The 14,294-nt window shown below is 43.1% G+C and overlaps 5 protein-coding genes across 5 annotated transcripts; 2 read left to right on the forward strand and 3 right to left on the reverse strand.

Annotated features, from left to right (window-relative positions):
* Positions 1-272: 272 nt before the first annotated feature.
* BYT42DRAFT_571499 (cytochrome P450) lies at positions 273-2,934 on the forward strand. The gene is made up of 8 exons (XM_051568505.1): positions 273-446; positions 585-601; positions 747-1,034; positions 1,159-1,347; positions 1,424-2,103; positions 2,191-2,250; positions 2,348-2,603; positions 2,671-2,934. Exons 2-8 carry the CDS (start codon positions 591-593, stop codon positions 2,741-2,743), a joined length of 1,557 nt encoding a protein of 518 aa, XP_051423075.1. The 5' UTR covers positions 273-446; positions 585-590; the 3' UTR covers positions 2,744-2,934.
* Positions 2,935-3,832: 898 nt separating this feature from the next.
* On the reverse strand, positions 3,833-4,374 carry BYT42DRAFT_571505 (uncharacterized protein). The gene is made up of 2 exons (XM_051568506.1): positions 4,240-4,374; positions 3,833-4,184 (listed from the first exon to the last, which is right to left on the reverse strand). Exons 1-2 carry the CDS (start codon positions 4,342-4,344, stop codon positions 4,110-4,112), a joined length of 180 nt encoding a protein of 59 aa, XP_051423076.1. The 5' UTR covers positions 4,345-4,374; the 3' UTR covers positions 3,833-4,109.
* Positions 4,375-4,960: 586 nt separating this feature from the next.
* Positions 4,961-5,831, forward strand: BYT42DRAFT_598811 (uncharacterized protein). The gene is made up of 4 exons (XM_051570970.1): positions 4,961-5,011; positions 5,069-5,237; positions 5,306-5,358; positions 5,415-5,831. The coding sequence occupies exons 1-4, from the start codon at positions 4,994-4,996 to the stop codon at positions 5,670-5,672; spliced, it is 498 nt and encodes a 165-aa protein (XP_051423077.1). The 5' UTR covers positions 4,961-4,993; the 3' UTR covers positions 5,673-5,831.
* On the reverse strand, positions 5,832-8,423 carry BYT42DRAFT_605361 (tyrosyl-DNA phosphodiesterase-domain-containing protein). Its single transcript, XM_051571123.1, has 10 exons — positions 7,865-8,423; positions 7,693-7,800; positions 7,490-7,630; positions 7,251-7,430; positions 7,048-7,182; positions 6,814-6,990; positions 6,629-6,739; positions 6,499-6,569; positions 6,354-6,431; positions 5,832-6,301 (listed from the first exon to the last, which is right to left on the reverse strand). The coding sequence occupies exons 1-10, from the start codon at positions 8,231-8,233 to the stop codon at positions 6,178-6,180; spliced, it is 1,494 nt and encodes a 497-aa protein (XP_051423078.1). The 5' UTR covers positions 8,234-8,423; the 3' UTR covers positions 5,832-6,177.
* Positions 8,424-10,124: 1,701 nt separating this feature from the next.
* On the reverse strand, positions 10,125-13,353 carry BYT42DRAFT_571515 (kinase-like domain-containing protein). Its single transcript, XM_051568507.1, has 7 exons — positions 13,292-13,353; positions 13,123-13,213; positions 11,848-12,954; positions 11,240-11,763; positions 10,968-11,156; positions 10,797-10,889; positions 10,125-10,721 (listed from the first exon to the last, which is right to left on the reverse strand). Exons 1-7 carry the CDS (start codon positions 13,301-13,303, stop codon positions 10,407-10,409), a joined length of 2,331 nt encoding a protein of 776 aa, XP_051423079.1. The 5' UTR covers positions 13,304-13,353; the 3' UTR covers positions 10,125-10,406.
* Between the last annotated feature and the right edge of the window lie 941 nt (positions 13,354-14,294).

Genomic DNA, 14,294 nt, shown 5'->3' on the forward strand with positions numbered 1-14,294 from the left:
AAGACAAATGCAATAAGCTCCTATAATGCTGTTGTTTACCTAGGAACAGCAGAAACAAGGTTGCTGTGTTTAAAAAAAACCAACATGGGCTGGCTTTTTTATGATGGTTTGTCTGAGCTTGTTCCTTGGGACACGGCAAAATTTCCATCTCTATTTCTCCTGGTGCCACCGCCCAACGTCTAATCCAAAAGCGCAAAAAAAAAAAAAAATTCTTTGTATCCCCGCTCAACTTTTTTGTTGTGATATTTTTTTTTTTATCTTTTTCCAATTAGATTCATCCTTTTTGCCTATTTCTTCTCTTTCTACTTTTCTAAGAGCAAAAAGGAAGATATTTTGACCGCAACGTCGTATCTTTATCCTTTAATTTAATCTCCCTCTTTTTTCTTCCTTGTTCACCTCGTTTTCTTCTCGTCTTTCTTGTTTCTTTCCGCCGTCATCAGAGGACAGTAAGTTTGACTCGTGCCCATGCACTGTGACATTCCCAAGACGCGTTCATCTCAATTGCAAAACGTACTCATGCTCTCACTTCCTCTTGTTTCCCTTTTTATTGCTCATCTTTGTATCATATTGGTCGTCGCTCTTAGAGTACCATGGCAACTAGGTAACGTATCTTAAAGTGGAAAGTCCGGCAACGGGTACTACTAGGATGAGATCGTCGGAAAAAAAAAAAAGGAAAACCACGAGAGAAAAAGCGATTTCGGTACTTTGATGGCCTTGAATGTTTATCATTGGTTATGTACTATTAGCTTCTTTGATCCGCGTACGATCGAATCTACCAAGAACACGATCGCTGCTTTCATGAAGACCGCTTTCGGTCAACCTACAATTTCGACCACGGCTATTGTTTGTTCGGCGGTGGTGGGCTTATTCGCTTACGAACAATATGTGTATCTGAGCAAAAAGAAGAATCTTCCTGGTCCCACCCTGAAGATTCCTATCATTGGTGCGTTTATGGATTCACTGTATCCCACCTTTGAAGGATACATGAGCAAGTGGAAAAGTGGCGAATTATCCTGCGTCAGTGTGTTTGATCGGTAAGTTCCACTGTGACTCATATTGGCAGCATTTGAGGCAGAGCGTTTTTGCGTGAAAGGTTTCTTGTAGTTTTTGTTTTCTGACTCCCTTGCCGCAAACCCAAAATTATGTACCATTTTATAGATTTGTTGTGATTGCTTCGACATGTGACCTGAGCCGAAAGATTCTGAATGCCCCTGTGTATGCCGAACCCGCGGTCGTCGATTCGATGAAGCATATCCTGTGCGCTGACAACTGGGTGTTCCTCAGTGGTAAAGCCCACGTTGACTACCGTAAAGGATTGAATGTCTTATTCACGAGAAAGGCGCTTGGGTAAATAGTTGGATTGATACCGATGGCGTATCATGGCGTTTTGAAGTACTCATTTTTTTTCCCTGTCTCTTTTTAGCATCTATATTCCTATTCAGGAAAAGGTGTACCAGAAGCATTTCCAAGAATGGCTGGCTTTGGATGGCAAGATTGAGCAATATCAACTCCGTTTCCGAGAAGTGAACATGGAATCGTCGTTGCGTGTGTTCTTGGGTGATTACATGTCCGATGAAGTTGCTGCGACCATTTCTCAGGAGTATTTTAATATCACGGCTGCCCTTGAATTGGTCAACTTTCCTATTCCGTTGCCAGGCACCAAGGTGTACAAAGCTATTCAGTCCCGCAAATATATTGTGAAACATTTCATTGAATGCGTCAAAGATTCTCGCGTTCGTATGGCCAAGAATGGTCAAGTCAAGTCCATGATGGATGCGTGGATTCGATCCATGTTTGACTATGAACTCGAATGCGAACAGAACAACAAGCCGGCTCCTCGCAAATTCACCGACCGTGAAATCTCTCTCACTATCTTGACTTTCTTGTTTGCCAGTCAGGACGCCACCTCTTCGGCTTTGACATGGGGTTTCCAACTGTTGGCCGATCATCCCGATGTGCTCGAAAAGATCCGCGACGAACAGAACAAGATCCGTGGCGAACAAGGATTGAATCATCCTCTTACTCTCGAATTGATGGAAGCATCCGTGTACTTGCGTCAGGTCGTCAAGGAGATTTTGCGTCTTCGTCCCCCGGTGTTGATGGGTAAGATATCGGAGAAGAGATATGCGCATCCGGAGTGCATGCATGGTGTAACTCATAGACGGTGGCTTTTTTTTTGCGATATTATAGTTCCTTACCAAGCTACTCGTGAATGGCCCATCACTGAAAACTACACCGTTCCCAAGGGTGGTAAGTGTCTTAGCGTGGGGAGCATTGTTTGTTCATTCCTTGAACTCAGTGTATTCGGTGGGAAAGTGAGAAATCTGATTTATTTTATTTCGCATAGCCATGGTTATTCCCACCACTTATCCTGCCTTGCATGATCCTGTTGCGTACCCCAATCCTGACAGCTTTGATCCTGATCGATGGGGCCCCAATGGCACGGCTGAAAAGTTCCCCAAGAACTTCATGGTCTTTGGCAACGGTCCTCATCACTGTCTTGGACGTGAATATGCCATTATGCATCTCATGGCTATCCTTGCCCAAGCTTCTCTTCAAATGGACTGGACACATCATCGTACCGATAAGAGTGATGATATCTCGTAAGTAGCCACTTAATAGCCCCTCGTGGATCGATATGTAACCGAGACTCATATTTGAATTACATAGTATCTTTGCCACTATCTATCCTCAAGATGGCTGCTACATGAACTTCACCCCAAGGAAGACCACCGCCAACTAAGCTGGTTACGCTTGCAATGTTTTTTTTTGTGAACGAATGCCGTTCATCCCATTTTTGTGCTCCTTTTCTTTTTTAGATTATCTCGCCATTATTCTTTTACATCATTATTTTTTTCCTTCTTGTTTGTTTTTTTTTGTTGTTGCTCCCCCAACATATCCATGATATATTCACTCTAATGCTTCTAATTATTCTTTTGTTTTTTCCTTTTTTTTTTTAATCAAATAACAAATCGATGCAATTGTATCTACTTGCTACAAAACTCCATCTTCTTTCATAAAGTGTCATACATTCGTATTAGCGTCGCTGCGTCGTAGAGTTCTCGATCGTCCATCATCATATCATGCATGGATAAAGAATATCATCGTATTGACTGCTCCTGACGGGTGTTGATGTCGCGGTTGTCTTTTGATGCATGATTTGCACACGAGTGTATGCGCCACATATCCACTGTTAGTTTTGTTAGAGTCACAGACAATGTTGTATTATTACAGAAGAGAGCCGTTTGGTTAAGAGGCCTATTGTGATTAGATGAAGGCCAACGGATGAGAAAAACCGCTGAGAAACGAGAATAAGTATACCTAATATTTTAATAAGGTGGCCACGCTTGTTTGGTAACGGTTTGGAAACTGCGCGAAAGCTTATTTCGTGAATGAAGCGTTCTTCTCTCTCTAGCAACCTTTGTGTGTGCTTTTATATTGTTATTCAAGTGAAGTTCGCCCTTTGAGTAAAATGAACCGACCTCATTGAAATTATGGCAACGACGCAAATTTCTCAACGTAAGCTATTCGGCTGCCTCTCCTTCTTCCCTTCTTTTAACCAGAACAGAGCATATTCATGAAAGCACTGTTTGGAAATAACCGGTTGTATCACACTTGACCCCAATCTACCGGGCAGAGGACAAAATTCGCTGTTGGTTTCAAGGGAACATTGACTGGTGAGACGGAGCGAGGATCATATCATGGAACGGACTCGAGTCCATTCTTACAACAGATTTTATAATCCTTGGGAGTGAAAGGAGTGATACCTCCTTTCCAGGATACACCTCACTCATCAATTTCAATGCATAGCGCAATGGGTAAGAAAGACCAAGCACTTACTTTCTCGCCTTTTTTGCGCAGCGCATGAGTCACGACCACGTCGTCGATGCCCGAGAATTTGGTGCTCCAACTTCACCTTTTTTTCATTTATTGTAGGGTTGTTACAGTGCTATGAAAGAATGATATGGATATGGAGAAGACTACATTCGCTAAAAGAGTGTCGCGGCGTGTGTCTCCACCCATCAAGCATTTATAAAACCACTGGGCAATCGAAATTTTCAAGCATACAAAAGAATAACCAAAAAAAAAAAGACTTTTGGTGGCTACAATTAATGCTTTTCTTTCTGTTCCATTGGTGATTTTTTGTCCAACGAGTGCCGCAGCGCTTTCAGCTGCTCCGCTTCCTGCAAGTACGCCATGAGCATTCAAGAGTCATTACCGACACTGAGCTTACATTACCTTTTGTCGTGCCCACCGATTCTCCTCAGCTTTTTCCTTGTCACCAAATGGTTTGAACGAGGAGGTAGCGCCTTCTTGGGACGGACGATGCGGTTGTTGTTCCATTTAAAAGAGACGTGTGTGAAGGAAGACAACGAAAAAGCGTGGTAATTTTTTTTTTTAGATTTAAAAATATATAAAAACTCCGCTACTTTTTGCGGAAGAAATTGGAGGCGTATTTGCGTCAAAATTAATGACCTCGGGTGGAGCATCTCTGCTCCGATCAGCTCTCAAACAAGGAAAATGATGGCTGCGCATTATAATAATGCGAGTTTGGCCATAATGTGGCGTCTTTTTTATTGACTTTCCACGCATTACATATGCCTGGTACAGACTTGGACGAATAAAGAGAGAACAATGGCATGAATGTCACTGGCACTGGCGGCATTGTATGTGTTACTTGCAAGTAATGCACGACCCGGAACTGAAAACTAATAAGTTCCTATTATTTCCCGTGCCAAGCCGTTTAACAGGGTGCTGATCAATCTCAATACACTTTAATCATCAAGAATATTGCCATAAATTGGTAGACTAGAGTCCAGATGGCGCAGAATATTCATTCGTCGTCCTTGACACTGCGCTCAAGCCAACCAAAATTCCCGGTTTCCAGACTAAATGTGACCGTTAAAAACGTCATCTTATATAATGCCCATCAACGAGTAACTGGAATCTTCTATTGCCTCCCTAACTCTTTTCTGCTAATCATATTATAATCATGGCTCGATCAAGACAAGTAAGCATCAAGTTTTTCCAATTAGGAAGCATATTACTAAATGTTCTTGTTATATAGACCCGACGTGCTGGCCCTACTCAGCAAACCCGTAGTGCTCACACTGTGCCTCAACGTCAAGCGCCTCCTCAGCAACAACATCGTCCGCAGCAACATCAAATGGCACCTACCACTCAGCATACTCCTGCGGTGGCTCAACCTTCTCAAGGTCCCGGTCTGTTTGGTCAAAGTAAGTGTGAATGTTGGTTGATGTGGGGAATTTTGATCGGTTAATTAACGCAAATGGGTCTCCTTTAGTGGCATCCACTGCCGCTGGTGTCGCTGTTGGTTCTACTATTGGTCACACGATGGTAAGTGGGATCAAGTGAGAATTTATGGGAGCAGTGATTCTAATCTGAATGTCTAGGCAAACGGTATCTCTTCCTTATTTGGAGGCGGCCGATCTGAACAGCCTGCTCAACAAGCCGAAGCTCCTCCTCAGCAATATCCTTCGGACCAGTATCAGCAACCCGCTTATCAGCAGCAACAGCCTGCTGCCAATGCCTGCGAAGCCGATGCCAAGGCCTTTATGAAATGTCTCGAGTCCAATTCAAATGATATCTCAGCTTGCCAATGGTATCTGGATAATCTCAAGGCATGTCAAGCAGCTGCCTCGCAGTATTAGATTTTTGCCGGCAACACCTTGAAGAATCGAAACGAGTATTTCCCTGTTTTCTTCATTAGAACGAACTCTGTTTAGTAATTCCTTTATTCGTTTTGAATAGTTTGTATCCCTTTTTTCCCTCTGTATGACAGAATCTTGCACATACATAAACAACTGTGAATAATTATTAACTTTTTTTCTTCTTTTCAACCATGACATTTGTTCTGATCAAATCGAATAACTGCGCATATGACTGGGATGGGGATGATTTGTATCGAATGGGCTTTGTTGTTATATTACATATCTTCAGCTTACACTTTCGCCTAGATTTATCGATTTGACTTGCATTATTTCATCCGATTTTTAAAAAGGATCCTTTCCACAGCCCCCGAGAAATCTGTTTCGTTGTCTTGTCGTTGCGCTCCATATAAGTTGTTGAGTGTAATGGTATGTGCAATTACAATAGAATTTGTTTCCGCTCGTTGTAAAAGCAGACAGGTTTCTTATGAGTTGGGTGCTGATGATGTTACCATTCGCGGTCTTGCATCCAGGGTTCTTGTTCTGGTCGATAGGGAGGGACCGGTCGTCTGTACGGTGCTGGAATGTTGGTGTCTTCATAAATAGGAAGTACAACACCGAGTTCCCAATTACTACTGTCGCATGAGATACAGAAAGCTGAAATTAGAGAATCCAGTCTCTTACCTTATACTCATTTTTGGTTGTTTGGTATCTCTTGCCAATGTCAGTTTCCCCCAAGCAGCCATAGTTGCGTTATGGCTCCTGTTTTACGTTGGTTAGTATCAGATGCATTGACTATGACTGTCATCTGTCGCAATCGGAAACATACCCGCAATAGACCCAGCCTTTTAAGCTTGGATCACCTACTGTCCTTCGTTTATGTAAAGTGGCAATGATATACTAAAACATCTATTAGCGGTTTTTCTTGGGTTTCAATGTTTAAATTAAAATCTGAGTACCTTGGAGTGCATCAATGTGCCTGCCCGGTGACTGATCGCGTCGTGCATGACTTTTCTGGGAAACGTAGGTTTTTTCCATAGACTGCTATTGAAACATATGGTATCTGCTCCCTAATGACAGTAAATACATACACCAATCGTTCAGTAAGATGATCGGCAAACGCTAGATGCTGTATTTTACTTACTGACGGGCCTAAACGACTGTCGAGTACAGTATCTCTGCTGGGATAAATGATGCGTACAGGCGGTGGTTCGGTCTTGGAAAGGTCCAATTTCTTATCGTCTGTATAAGGATTGAATCCACAAAAGGATCGATATAATTCATTCATGTAAAGCACTGTCAATGCTCCAAGTGAAGATGTCTATTTCCTCGTTAAATTAGTGGATTTAAGCCAGACATTTTACTTTTATCATCGTACCTGCATCTCGACCACCGGCAGATGTGCCGGATCCGCCACACCTAGTTCTCGTACAACTTCAGCTAAACGGGTATGGCCAAACTTTTTGTGCTCGTCGCCCTCAAATACACCAGATACAGAGGCGACAATATGTGCCTGGGAGATGAACAGGTGAGTGAGCAATCAGGAAACACCAAAGATTGGATGACCGATGAGAGACTTACTTTGGCTTTTGCAAAATCGTATTTATACAATTCCTCCTTGACAGAGGCAGGAACCTGCATACGGTCCAAAAGATCGCAGATATCATTAGCGAATGGAGGAAGGTCACTGCAAGGTTCAGAGCGCTGAGGGAAATCCTGGATAAACACCACATTTTCCAAATCCTTGTAATCCCATCGATCCTAAAAGGGGAGCGTCAGCAGTCTGTGGTACGAGCCGAGGTCTTTTGTCTACGTTTTACCAAGTTGCCGGAGCCAATGACCACTCGCATGGAATTTTCATGAAATAGCAGCATCAATTTGGTATGAAACACACCATATCGATCGTCTTTCATGGGAGGATGAATAACCAATCGCGTAGGGGAGATTTGGCCCGCTTGTGCCTAAAAGTAAATTACGGAACATAAGAGCCGACGATCGATGAAAACTACAACTTGATACTTACTGGACGACCATGCAACACAATGCACATATTCACATGGTCTGGAAAATGTTCATTGATAAACTCCATGGATCCCACAAAGGCAGTTACAAACGCCTTCTTCAAGCAATACTACACAGACAAATCATGCATTCAGCAATACTGCATACGGTTCGTTTATATGCGGTCAAATAACCTTGTCGATAATATCCTCGAATTTGATATACGTGGTGCCTGTGAATCCGGTGACATGCGTGAGCTTGACGACTCCGTCCCAATATCGCGTATTGCCAGCCGTTTTCGATTTAGCGACTTTTGGTTCATGTTGTGGGATTACGTCAGATAAAGGCCGTTTGTTGGAGATCGGTTCGGATTCAGGTTCCTCCAGTTCCAAACTCAACACTTCCCGTGCTGTCAATTGATCGGGCGTTTTGCCTAATGAAGCGGCCAGCGCCAGTTTCAATTGTTCTTTCTCGTAGTTTTGTGCTGCCAGCGTACTTTCGGCTTCCTGCAGTGAGAGTGCAATCGCTCGAGCTAATTCATCGTCATCGTTAGCATTGGTCATGGTGAGAGAAACAGCGAAGCGATCTGATCGCTTGGACGACCGCCCAGTCGCGTACTTGAAAGGGCGTGACTGCAAATCCAAAACCAAGGCCCGCTCTACAATTATGCGCGCAATGATAGGTATCAATTCAATATTTGTTTGAAAATCAAGATAGTGAGTATCTGTCTCAAAAACAGTGTAAACATGCAGCATAAAATCATAATTAAATGCATCGTTGGCACGGTTTCTCTCATAAGGATTGTCGTTCGCGCTTTACAGTCAGTGCCGTCCAAGAGTAGTCCTCAATAGTTGGAGCTCCACAATTGTTTTGTTTCATTCGTTGTAAGTCTCAAGATCGCCTTGGCGTTATGCAAGCTGGAGCGGATAATGATAAGCCCGCTCTTTGCTGTATTATGAGTGGTATCCTTTTTCATCAACTAAACGTATTAGACAACAGTTTCCGAAAAATCCCGAACAACCTGTCCAAACATTTCTTGCACTGATTGAATTGGAACAATTGTTTATCATGTGGAGTGTCTATGGGAACGGGAGCGGTGCAGATGACTTTATCGTACAGTTTAGTTGAGAAAAATCTGGGTAAAAATTTACAAATCAAAATATTTAAAAAAGAGGCAAGGTAATGTGTTGTTTTAAGTAATCAAATAAGAGAGAAAACCAAGGACAAATACATGCAAAAAAAAAAAAAGATGGATGCATTAGACAAGCCACGCTTATTCTTCTTTTGTTTTTACAGCCAAAAACACTGTTTTCACCGCATTGCGGGAGCCGCCACCACACACCGCCAAGGCATGGGCTTTGTTCTTCAGTATTTTAAAACTACCCAGTAGAAGCACACAAAGCAAGTGAGTAATTCGGCATAACATTCGAAAAAGAAAGAAAGGCACTTGAGAGCACTAATACATTACCTTTCAAAGAAAAAAGTTTCTTTGTTGACCACAAAAAAAAAAGCTTTTTGGCGCGCAAGCTATATGTAGAGGTTCAGTGGTTTTAATAGCACAGTTGTAGTCATCATGAGTATACGTACAGGATAGCTGATAAGAATAAGCAATAAAAAAATATATGGCGCGATGGATGGTTTTGCGAAGAAAAGAAAAAAGAATTAGATGTGCGATGAAGAGGAAAAAAAAATGGATGGAAGATGCGTCGTCTTTTTAGACATGAAAAAAGAGGCGATCCCTCGTACTGTAGCTCGTACTGTAGCTAAAACTTTTATTGTCCAATAATGAAGCAGGAAAAAGACGCGCTCATCGCTTCACGTCATATCTATCCTTGATAAGAGAGTGGGGCCCCATCGCATGAAATAGCTGCATGAAGTAGGTCTCAGATAATGTTAAAGAGAGATCTTCATTCTCAAGTGTTCATATATCGGCTGATCGAATACACAGGTGCACATAACTTTGGTACAGAAGTAATGGATGACACGTTAAACAAGCTTGTTAACCCGTATTATAGACGTACTGGGATTGGCTTTAATGTAGTGCCCTTACCCCGAATCTTTTGGTCATGTTGACACAATGGGTATGAAGATAATGCAATGGTCGACTGGCGACTGATATGCCTGAGTAATACGAAAATCGCTCGAAAGTTAAGACAACATGTCGACGTGTGTACCATTATTTCTGTGGTCTTAAAACTGGTCTTGTCAACTGTTCTTGTCAACTGGAGCGCCGCCAGAGGCAACCCGCTGGAATTGATTTTTTGAAGCCTACAGGTACAGATACACCGTCTGGTGATGAGCCAACGCTGGTTGGTTGTATGAAGAATAAAATACATAGTGAACATTGAGAACGTTGACCAAGTTGAGACAGAGAATGTGATAGATCCCCAGCCGTAGTGTCGGTTTTCCTGTCAGAAAAACCATTATACCAAGATAGTCATTGTCCGTGCAAAATGAATTGAAAAAGATGAGTGCTTTTTTAGTTTTATTGTTGACAATGATTGCGTGATTTGAACGAAACTTTTTCTGAGCAATCAAATATCATAACGGAAGAACAAAGAACAAAAAGAAAGAAAAAAAAGGAGAACTTGAGGGGGGGGGTATTTTTTGTTTTGTTGATTGAATAAAGTATATACAAAATGATGGGTTTTGTTAGAGATTGCGTGAAGATATATAAAAAAAAACGAAGAACAAAAGCGGTAGATAGAGGAACAAGGAGGATTGGGGGAGACGAGTTTAGGTGGTGGAAATAGGAGGTTGAAGAAACTTTCGTAGATGGTTGTTCAGTTCAGCGCCTTTGTCGAGTCTTTTGATTTCCGGTTGCGTATCACTGGCATCGTTCTCGTGATGTCGTTTCTTCTCATCGTGAACGTGTAGACCATCCAATTGACGTTGCAGTTCTTCCAGACGTTGGCGCATCGCATCCATTTCGCGCTGCTTCTCACGTTCAGCACGCTGCATTTCATTACGTAAAGCGGCCATTTCGCGCGTTTTCGTATCCAGAGCAATTGATTTCGCTTGCAGTTGCGCTTGCAAGTTGCTGTACATATCCTATTGAGCAGCTGGTTAATGCATGCCGCAATTTCCCAGACATAAAAATAATGATCACGCGATCTTGAAACTCACCATGGGCGGAGCAAATAATTCAAATTCGAGGAGCTGCACAGCCGAAGGTCGATGGGCCGGATTCTCATCCATCATCCATAAAATTAGCGCCGACTACAATCAAGCCCCATCAGTTTCAAAGAGCGGAGACAAAAAAAAAGCCAAAAAATAATGGCATGCTTTCTTGCTTACCTCTTTGGGATATCGCTCAACGAATCCTTCGGGAAAGACGCCTCTCTTGAGATGATCAATGGCTTCCGCACGTTCCATGGCGGTTGCAAACGGTTGATACAGTTCAAAGAAAATGATACCCAAAGAGTAAATGTCTGTCTTTTCGCAGTACGCCTGAGGAGGATTGGCTAGTTGCTCGGGAGAAGCGTACTATGATACCAATATGAGTAAAACGCTTGCATTACAAGACCCCACACATTCGAAGTAGACAAATCCAAGACCATCCAACTTACGGTACGTGTGCCCACGTTACTTGTGCGTGTGCGGTGAAGTTTGGGTCGCTTCGGGAAACTTCCATCATTCAAACATGGATCCGCACTGGCTCGCGGGGTTTCAACTGATGTCGAGAATTCGCTATCCGCGGTACTGACAGAAGATGGCAAGAGCACGGGATCATGCGTATCGTAGACGGCCGCCGCGGCTAGACCGAAATCGCCAATCTTGGGCACCCAGGCTTCTTCCCACATACATTCTCTGAGTCCATTCACCGAAAGGACTGAATCATACGAAAACCCGTGATCATGATTACCGCTGCTGGAACGACGGTGATGGTGACGCCGGCTTTCGCTGGATGTTGGCATGCCAAGAAAGATGTTGCTCGGTTTTAAATCACGATGAATTAAGCCCTGTTCATGAATGTACGCGGCACCTTCGAGGATCTGTGAGAAAATCTCAATGATCCGCGTACGATTCACTTCTAAATTGTCCGTTTCAATACATCGGCGGTTGCGAAACTTGATGTAATCATGAAGCGTTGCTAAGAGAACAAGTGCGATATTCATAAAAATAAGTATCCACTCGCATAACGATGGTCGATTCACACTGCACTTTTTCAACTTACAAGGGCAAAGCTGCATCTGGATGAACAAGGTCCAGCCGTTACCACGGTCTTCTTCGTGGGTGGACTTGTGGGATTTTCGCGACGCAGAAGAGCCGGAGCGTGCGCGTTGACGGGAACAAGGATTGGAAGACGCATGAGGAATATTGCAAGCGGATGTGGAATCTTCTTTGTAGGGGCTTCGGATACCATCGTCGTCGACAAAATCAATGCGAGATAATTCTTCGTAGGAGGGACCCACCGAAGAAAAGCTGGGTGTGGAGGCGTCAAAGGTGGGATCCTGACCATTGAACACGGTATCGTGAGAAGACGAGGACAAGACAGAGTAGGAACTGGATTCGTCGTGATCCCACAAATCATCTTCCACTTCACTGAAATGGTCATCGGCGGCATATTCCAGCCACGAAGAGTAATATCGTACGACATTGTGATGTTCTAAGCGGGCCAGATTTTTGATTTCTCGAAAGATTTTCTCATACGGGCTAGTGCCATCGGCTTCAAGGTCCTTGCCAAGACGAATTTTCTTGACAGCGTATTCGATATCGTCCAACTTGTTCCGAGCGCGCCAGGCACTGGCAAACCCGCCTTTGCCAAGCATGCTAATTTGCACGAAATCATTGCGATAACGCGAATTCTGGATATTGAGATTGAAAAATAAATCGGACGCAGCATGATCATGCGAGTGTTCTCTGCTTGGCTGGAAACCAAATAAATCGGACGATGAAGAAATATCACTCCGGTGACTCGTACTACTCTCGAAAGCTATCATTCTCTGCTGATTTTCAAGACGAAACTCCTGCTTTCGCACTGTCTGCACGGCCGTGTGGAATAGTTTTTGGAATGCTTTGTGGAAAGTCGATCGAACACTAGTCATTTCATCGACAAACTCAGTGTCAATGATGCCAAGTGAACTCAACGTTTGACAGATAAGAAAAAAGACTCGACGGTTCGCTTCGGGTGAATCACCGTAAATACGGCAAAACGATTCAATCAGAGAAACGAGTAACATCTTGGTCTGTCGACGCTTGGACGTGTCATGATGTTGTTCCGAAGGAGCAGTCAAACCATGTTGTTTACGTTGCGGAGCGTGATTATAGGCATAGAAGTGGTCTAGATGACACAATTTTTGAAAATAAGCATACTGGTTGGCAGGTTGGCTCCTTTTTTTTGGGGTTGCTTGGTGATAAAGAAAATAAAGTGTAACAAAAAAAAGAAAGGGGAGACGGATTTTCCAGTCAATGCTAAATTATTGAGAGACTAAAAAAAAGTATACCATACCGATAGAGTCGCCAAAGACAAGATGAGCATCTCTATTCTCGGAGTATTCATTCGTGGTCACTTCTGGGCTGTCTTCTGGACGTGACCAGAACTTGGTGGCCAAACATTGGGACGAGTCATCAGTGTTGGAAGAGTCGGTGTCAAAGCAAGTATCATTATTTGTCTCTACCAATATTGTCATAACGCAGTTTAAGCCGTATATGAGCACATAGAAAAAAAAAAGCTATAAAAAAGGGAGCAGAAATGAAGGGAAAAAATAAACGCTGGTCCCTTCCATTGGATACAAATCACGGGATCCCCACCAAGGGAAAAACCGCAGCGACCTACAACATAGACAGATTGACCAAATCGGGTAATTCTTTTTTGACAGGAAAACTGATGAAGAATGCGCCCATAATTTCATTCTGCGCCTTATAACATGACGTAATTTTATAGGGGTGATTTTCTGGTCTTTTTCAAAGAATTTCCTTCGGACACGATGGGAATTTCTATTGGTCGAGCCAGTCATGTGACCTGCACTGTTTAAAGACGAGTAAAGTGTCCGGATGTGTGCAATACACATCCCTGAAGGGGTGTGTGTTGTCCTTTTCGTTTTGTCATTTCAATAGTCTCGGAACAGAATCGTGAACATGTCTTTTAATGAGAACATCTTATTGGTACTTCCTGCCACACGAACGCAAATTGCCAAGATGGCCGCTTCAAAATAACAATCACCGTTGAGCCGTTTCCACGCGATCCAGCGCCAAGAATGAATTTATCAAATTGCTAGCGTCGTCAGGGCACTACCACGGGCTTTCGATCGGAAAGAAAAGAAAGCTGGCGAGACTTACTCTATTGTATGCATGAAAAGGGTACCGCGGAAATGCCTCGATCATATCGCTACGCAAGCAAAAGGAATGAAAACTGCAAAGTATCGCAATTTGCGTTTGAATGTGAAATATAAGAGGAGGTCCAAAGCGCCAAGGGCTTATTATCAGAGCATTCGGCAGCAACTGTGAACATTGATCAATTTAGTCGATATCTGCGTTGTTATGGCGAAGTTCTGAGTTTCTTTCTCAGTTTTATTAAAAGCTTGGAACTAACACTATGGCAGGGAAAATCTTGCAACATGGGATGCTCCGCTTCTTTGGCGTACATCAAGCGGCACAAGGCAAACGCGTATCCGAAGTCTA

Source organism: Radiomyces spectabilis (genome assembly GCF_025331425.1).
Source record: "Radiomyces spectabilis strain NRRL 2753 chromosome Unknown BYT42scaffold_7, whole genome shotgun sequence".
Classification (NCBI taxonomy): domain Eukaryota; kingdom Fungi; phylum Mucoromycota; class Mucoromycetes; order Mucorales; family Radiomycetaceae; genus Radiomyces; species Radiomyces spectabilis.

Coding starts and splice junctions, on each gene's coding strand:
- BYT42DRAFT_571515 (XM_051568507.1), bottom strand. Junction 12,955..13,122: donor TGTCTTTGGCGACTCTATCG/GTATGGTATACT, acceptor TGTGTCATCTAG/ACCACTTCTATGCCTATAAT. Junction 10,722..10,796: donor AATTATTTGCTCCGCCCATG/GTGAGTTTCAAG, acceptor GCTGCTCAATAG/GATATGTACAGCAACTTGCA.
- BYT42DRAFT_605361 (XM_051571123.1), bottom strand. CDS start 8,233: ATGACCAATGCTAACGATGACGATGAATTAGCTCGAGCGATTGCACTC. Junction 7,801..7,864: donor TCGAGGATATTATCGACAAG/GTTATTTGACCG, acceptor TTGTCTGTGTAG/TATTGCTTGAAGAAGGCGTT. Junction 6,570..6,628: donor GCACATTGATGCACTCCAAG/GTACTCAGATTT, acceptor TAGATGTTTTAG/TATATCATTGCCACTTTACA.
- BYT42DRAFT_598811 (XM_051570970.1), top strand. Junction 5,238..5,305: donor TCCCGGTCTGTTTGGTCAAA/GTAAGTGTGAAT, acceptor GGTCTCCTTTAG/TGGCATCCACTGCCGCTGGT. Junction 5,359..5,414: donor CTACTATTGGTCACACGATG/GTAAGTGGGATC, acceptor CTGAATGTCTAG/GCAAACGGTATCTCTTCCTT.
- BYT42DRAFT_571499 (XM_051568505.1), top strand. Junction 1,348..1,423: donor TTCACGAGAAAGGCGCTTGG/GTAAATAGTTGG, acceptor GTCTCTTTTTAG/CATCTATATTCCTATTCAGG. Junction 2,251..2,347: donor CTACACCGTTCCCAAGGGTG/GTAAGTGTCTTA, acceptor TATTTCGCATAG/CCATGGTTATTCCCACCACT.
- BYT42DRAFT_571505 (XM_051568506.1), bottom strand. CDS start 4,344: ATGGAACAACAACCGCATCGTCCGTCCCAAGAAGGCGCTACCTCCTCG. Junction 4,185..4,239: donor ATCGGTGGGCACGACAAAAG/GTAATGTAAGCT, acceptor GCGTACTTGCAG/GAAGCGGAGCAGCTGAAAGC.